The sequence below is a fragment of the Cynoglossus semilaevis genome, chromosome 15, assembly GCF_000523025.1.
Source record: "Cynoglossus semilaevis isolate Cse_v1.0 chromosome 15, Cse_v1.0, whole genome shotgun sequence".
NCBI classification, from domain to species: domain Eukaryota; kingdom Metazoa; phylum Chordata; class Actinopteri; order Pleuronectiformes; family Cynoglossidae; genus Cynoglossus; species Cynoglossus semilaevis.
In genome coordinates this window covers 1479816-1486579 of record NC_024321.1, presented here as the reverse complement: position 1 = coordinate 1486579, position 6764 = coordinate 1479816, and the positions used below count along the sequence as shown (strand labels likewise).

At 37.5% G+C, this 6764-nt stretch overlaps 1 protein-coding gene across 5 annotated transcripts in view; it reads right to left on the bottom strand.

Moving 5' to 3' along the window:
* ocrl (OCRL inositol polyphosphate-5-phosphatase) overlaps positions 1-6764 on the bottom strand; it is an 18405-nt gene that overhangs the window by 4586 nt on the left and 7055 nt on the right. For 4 of the 5 annotated variants that reach the window (XM_008326419.3, XM_025063095.1, XM_017039440.2 and 1 more), the window contains 12 exons: positions 6201-6450; positions 4961-5134; positions 4751-4852; positions 4557-4671; positions 4350-4466; positions 3855-4036; positions 3612-3723; positions 3390-3499; positions 2416-2551; positions 2145-2255; positions 1865-2030; positions 874-1109 (listed from right to left, as the gene is read on the bottom strand). In XM_008326419.3, coding sequence (XP_008324641.1) covers positions 874-1109; positions 1865-2030; positions 2145-2255; positions 2416-2551; positions 3390-3499; positions 3612-3723; positions 3855-4036; positions 4350-4466; positions 4557-4671; positions 4751-4852; positions 4961-5134; positions 6201-6450 — 1811 coding nt within the window. The remainder of the gene's footprint in view (positions 1-873; positions 1110-1864; positions 2031-2144; positions 2256-2415; positions 2552-3389; positions 3500-3611; positions 3724-3854; positions 4037-4349; positions 4467-4556; positions 4672-4750; positions 4853-4960; positions 5135-6200; positions 6451-6764) is intronic. The other variant, XM_008326420.3, reaches the window with a different exon arrangement.

The window sequence follows — 6764 nt, the reverse complement described above, 5'->3', positions numbered from 1 at the left end:
AGGTTGATAGAACATGGTGAGCAGAGATAGTAGAAGATAATGGAGCACTGGTTCCCAAAGAGGAGAGTGTGTACAATTTGAGAATGACTAGTGACCAAAATGTCATTCAGCCATTAATTTGGATTTATAATAGACATAATAACAGGTTAAAAAACCCATGTATTTAAAAACACTTTGCTCACTAATATCAGGCAGGTTACACTCAGGCACACACTCATCCCCAATAGGTGGCAGTAGTGCACAGTACGTTTGCCAGCTTAAAAAAAAAAAGACGCACAGGCTATGGTTGTGCAAGTTGTTGAACAAGAAAAAATGGTTGAAAGGGATGGAAGACAATACTGCATTGCCTAACTTCCTGATGGCAGCCTAGCTAATAGCAATCCAAATGTGCCAGCTAAACGCCAAATGTGTTGCTGCCAGCACAGACACCAGAGCTAATGTTAGCTACATTAGCTTACGTTAGCCTAAATTATTTTTTAATTAAATAAATAAAAAAAAAGAATTTATAAAAAAAACAATTCATTAATTGACTGTGAAATAAATGTTGGTGTCAGTTTAAATGTGGACAGTTTAGTAGATGTAAAGAACAACATGGACGTAAAGTAAAACAGGGACATCATAGAAGAAGGAAGGAGTTCTACAATGTCATCAGACCAGTACACTATTACAGAATAAAGACTCAAGTGGTGCAAACTGGATTTGTTTTTCCCGTTCTTGATAATATCTTTACGCATGTCTGAAACGTCCTCATTCCCTTGAGGCCTCAGAGCTCGAAATATCCTGGAAGATATTCTAAAACACACTGTCTCCGTTTTTGTTCAGATGGGGTTAAAGGCGTAATCAGATGTTTGTGCTCAGCTTTTTTTTACTAACCAGATCGATGAGTTTGGTGATGGGAATCTCTCTAATGGGCTTCTTCATGCGACACAGAGTTTCCAATGAAGTTCCAAAGCAGCTGGACAAGTAGTTTCCAGTGATGGTGAGGAAAAAGTCCTTCCCTCGGTCCAGGTGGAGAACCAGGATGTCTTCGATGGCATCTTCTCCAGAGTTAAGCAGAGTCACGGAGTCTTTGCTGACGTAAACTTCCAGATAGATTTCCAGAGTCTCAGCTGAGCAGGAGAGAAAAAAAAATCAAATGTTTGCGTGTTTATAAGCTTATATCAATATGATTTAAAGACTACAGAGAAGTCTAGAAGATAGTCTAAGGGACTGAGGTTTAATGAAAGGAGACCTGTTCAAACGTAGCCCTAAGTCAGAGGTTTTCAACTGACAGTAGAAAAAGAGAGAGAAAGACTTAATCAGTCTTTGGTTGCGGTAGAAGAAAGATGTAAAAAAATAAAATAAAATACAATAAAATGTCTCACTAGAAACTATCACTCTTCTTTTTAATTTCCTGGTGTAAACTGAGTAACAGAAGAAGTAAGAAGAACTCATTTTTTAGTTTTTTTCTTCACCTAAGAAATAGTTTAAATACTTATTTATTTGGTTAATAGTAAATGCACTGACTTGAAGATCATCGACTTTGGAATCGGTGGTAGTTTTTTTATGATTATTTTGTCTCTTATCTTGATTGTATTTTCTTTTTCTTTTTAATATTTGTATTATTTGATTTTATGTAATTATGTATCTTTTAATGTTTCATCACAAGCACAAGATTGATGTCCTATAGTATATTAATAGATTTTTAGTCATTAAATATAATGAGTGTTTTATGGTTACATCCGTTTAATATAACTTTTCTTATATTCATAATTTTTTAAGAATACATTTGAGTCTTTCCATATGTGTTTTTGTGTTAGAGTCTCCTTTTAAATACATTTTGTGACAGGTGACAACATGAAAGAAGTGGTGAAGAAAAACCTACATGGTTCCAAAAATCCATCAGCTGGTTCGGCTCTCAGCCACGTTTTACAGTAGTTCGTGTCATTGGGTTTGGGGATGAAGGCGAAGTGACAGGGAACCTGTCCGTCATTCTGGAGGAGGAAACGTTCCTTCTGCAGCTGGCGGAATTTCACATTCTCAAATGCAAACTAAGGAATGAGAGGAGAAAATGAGCATAATTTAAAAAAAAAAAATTAAAAAAAAAAATCACAGAAATGTTCTGCTTGTTTCTTAATGTTTTTTTTTAAGGTTTTCAATCTTACCTCCCTCCTGCTCAGAGAGACAGAGGGAAGAAAGTCGTTCTCCATTCTGTCCATGGCTCGAACGATTTCCTCGAACACTCTTTTATGTCTCTGCTCATTCACCACCTTCACCTGTTGCAAAAATATTCAATTTGTTTTATCTGTCGATTCAAATCTATATTTCAGCAAAGTCTGTTTGAACCAAGGAAATATTCAATTTTTTTATCTGTCGAATCAAATCTATTTCAGCAAAGTCTGTTTGAACCAAGCGAGTGCCAGGCGTTGTTCTCACTCCGATACTGAAGAGGGAGCTGACTGGTTTGTGATCACTGGTCTGCAACTGCATGTGACTCTGGTATTTGAGCTGCTTGACGTTGTTTCCCCTCCACAGAATTCTGTCACACCAGGCCGGAACACGACACTTCCCGCTACATGAGAGAGGAAACTCAGACCATGAAAACAGACTTTCACACTGAATGTGTCAGTTTTTTTTTTTATTTATCAGTAGTATTCTAGGGATGTCCGATAATATCGACATATGTCAACCAATATTATCGGCCGATATTAGCATAATTATGTAATATCAGTAAGAATCGTTTTAGGTTTTTTTTCCTCCGATAATGAAAATCCGATAACGCAATGCCTGGGTTTCGCTGATGAGACGTAAAAATACAGTAGTATATAGTTCAGAAGTGAAAGTGAATTAGCAAAAGCACACAGCTGCGCACAATGAAATGTGTCCTTTGCGGCTTTTAAATTTTTTTAAATAAATAGTTGAATAAATAATTTTATTTTTAATTTAAAATGTATTTATTTATAAAAATGTATTTATTTATTTGAGACCTAAAAATATAGTAGCATATAGTTCAGAAGTGAAAGTGAATTAGCAAAAGCACACCGCTGCGCACAATGAAATGTGTCCTTTGCGGCTTTTAAAATTTTTTAAATAAATAGTTGAATAAATAATTTTATTTTTAATTTAAAATGTATTTATTTATAAAAATGTATTTATTTATTTAATATAAATAAATTTATAATAAAATGTATTTATTTGATTTAATTTTAATTTAAAATTGAATTTAAAATTGAATTTAAAATATACTTTTAATAAATAATTTAAAATAAACTGCTGCATATATTGGTATCTTGATCGGAAATTAACAATATCGGCATAACCAATATCTAGAAATTCATATCGGACATCCCTAAAAAAATTCCCAAAGGCTCAAAATGATAACTAAGAGTAAAGAGTTGAGGACTTTTTACCTGGAGTCCCATCGGTCTGTTCTGGGATCATATTTGTACGTAGGGATGAAGGTGATTTCTCCCTCCATGAAGTCAGTAAACGCTCTTTTTGTCTGTCTCTGGATGTTCAGCTGCGACAGTGAATAACAGCAAAGTGAAATGGATCGTTTTGTTGTAATGCGTGACAGTAAGTTACACCACGACTAACACTGGTCCCAACAGCCCCGTCTGTCATTCATTTACCTGATCAACTTCCAGAAGCTTCTTCAACTCATTCTGAGCGATGAGCTGTTTCACCTCAGCGGAATCATACATGAAGAGACGGTAGTTCAAATCCCCGAGCCAGATCACCACGCTGACACACAAACACAGTAAAGAACAAACATCTTTATCGTAGCAATGCTCTAAGAACATTTTTCCCAATCATTTACAGGTGGGTTAATACGCAGTGGGCAAACGACAAAAAGGCAACAAGTCGGAACTCACTCGTGTTTGACGATGCTCAGAGGTGGATGTTCCAGTAGGTGAAAAGTCATTCTGGCACAAATGTCCTTATAGTCCTGGTTGCGTCGTTCAAAGTCTTCCACGTGAGCTGCCAGGTGGGAGTTAACGATGCAGAAACTCGTGTTGTGAAAAACGAACCTTACGGCTACGCCTCCTTTGTTTCCCTGCACATGAATAAGGTACAAGAACAACACCGTTAACACCCCATAGAAAAAAACAAAAACAAAAAAAAAAAAACTAATTTCATAACTGCTGTGAGGCTCAAGGCTCATAAACGGCTAAAACTAAGACAGAAACTTTGGCCTAAATTACAGCAATCCGGTAAAAATCAGGAAAACTCCATGGAAACTCCATCACTATAAACTGTTAACATTAGCCGTATGTGCTAAAACAATATTAATCGAAATGCAAAAAAATCCCAAAGTAGAGCATCTCAAACATCTCTTTTTAAGAATACAATATAAATGTTGTGCAAACCATTTTTCCCATGATTCCCGTGCCCACATGCTCGGCAGCGATTTCCTTAATGTGATGTTTCAGATTCTTATTGACAAAGACGGCGAGCATCATCCCCACAAGTCGGATGATCCGAACCTAGACGAACAAAAACAAGACATCATCTGTATATTTCTCTTCTCTCGACGAGATCAAAAAATCATTCAGGGGGCGACCTTCGCTGCTCACCCTCTTATATTTCGCTTTGGGATGTAAACTCCTCTCCACAGCCTCAACCCAGATCTGCTCTTTGGACGAGTCCATGTAGAGGAATGCTTCAGTGCTCAGGTCCAGCTCCTGAAATCTAAAAAATATATGTTAATACGTTGTAAAAGTCAGCTGAAAACGAAAGAAGAAATGTTGCATAAACGTGTTGTCCTGACCCAATAGCATAAACATCAGGAGGCTCTGCCTCACAGCTAAGCCACAGCTCCAGGCTGCTGTCAGGGGACTGACCATTCACATTCCACGTTCCAACGAAAAACCTGCAGCACAACGACGATGATGATGATGGGAGCCTTGGTAGCATATTTCAATTGTTTTTTTGTTTTTTTTTTACCGACAGCGTAAACCATGTGCAGAGATTGTCTCACCTGAAGCCTTGAATGTCCACATACTCGCTCTCCTTCTTCCCCAGTCTATGTTTGATCAGATATTCTCTCTGTCCTGCCTGACTGGGGAAAGAAGCCTGCCTCGTACTGTACGTGGTGGGACTGTCACACCAGGAGAGGGGTCTGTCTGAATGATCCAACCCTGACCTGAAACTACTGCAGAAAAAAAAACAAAAAACAAAAAAAAAAACAAGTTTTTAAACCTCAAAATACACATCTGTCTAGACCAGACCACAATTATCCTAAAATTATCCAAATTATCCTAAAAGATAAAAGAAAATGCTAAAATGCTTTTATCATTTTCCACGCCATCTATTGGGGAAACGTGGGTATTGCAGGGAAAAGGCAAAAGTATAATGATAATACAAATAAATTATATAATTTGGAAAAGTTTGGCGGGCCGGATTAAAACGTTGAACGGGCCGCATCCTTAGTTTGCCCATGCCTGGTCTTGACACAGATTCAGAAGTAATAGAAATATGCATTAAAACAATCGACACAACACATCATTATATCATTACCACTAGGCAAGAGTGTAGAGAGGACACCGCAGATACAGGGTTCTTGGTTCTCATGGCGCTTGTAAACTTTTAGTTCCTTCTTTGTCCTTACTTGCTGATAGAAACATATTTAGTTCCTGCAACTATGTGAGTTCCAAAGGGTGATAATAGATCTTTGGCCTATCCCTATAAACCCAAAACCAGACTGGTTGAAGGCGGTTTGAAATTAATATCCGATAATGACATTGCAAAAGGAGCCCGTTATTTTTAATTCTTCCTCTTATTTTGCTGTTGCCCCTTCAATCTGTTCGGAGCAGAAGTAGCATTTATAATGTGTGAAATAAACCAGTCTGAAAATAAAACGTGTGCGTGTGTCATGTTTTTTTTCTTGTGTGAGGGAGGGGGGGGGAGCGCAAAAATGTTCTTATGATCCAAAAGGGGGCGCCAGCAGAGAAAGTTTGCGAACCACTCTCTTAAGTCATACATGAAGTTTACTTTGAAGAAAAACAACTCAATGTCAATACAGGTTTTGGTGACGTTAAATCTGCAGCTTATATTCCAATTTGACAAATTGTCAATATAAAAAACATCAAATATTAGGAAATTTCAGAAATATATAGAAAATATTAGGAAATATATAACTTGACTTCCCACATAGGGACCAAATAAACAGCACAGAAGATAAAGAAATACAACAACAAACGAGATGTGTTTGAACTCACTCTGGTTTAGTGTTGTAGCTGGAGAAATTCTCTTTAGTCTGGACAGACGCAGCGCTGTCTCTAGTGACCAGTGCAGAAGACTGAGGGTTAGACGGAGTGACGGAGGCCTTGCGAGGAGGCAGAGGAGGAACAGGGGGAGGTTCTTTGGAGGCAACCAAACGGTTTTGCTGGTTCTTTATCTCTTCCACTTTGAGAGCATTGCTCGAGCCATCTTCAAATCCTAAGTTGAAAGCAAGGGATGGAGCAGTGTCTGGGGAAGATAGAATTCAGAATTGAATCAAGAAAGTCTGAGGGTCTCAGTGGAAGATCTATTAACCTCCCAAAAGATATGGAATTATGGCTGGTACGTTCCCTTTACAGATACAGCCACATAGAATCTACTCATGATTTGTGACTGATGTTTGGCCGGAGATCGTGCGATGGGCGTGGTTAATGGACTTTATATGTAAATAAAAAGCCTGCACTATAGCTGGCCTTACACAGAAACTGAAATCAGTCAAATTGACCAATAAGGAGGCTAATTTATTGGTCAATAATAATATATATATATATATATATATATAT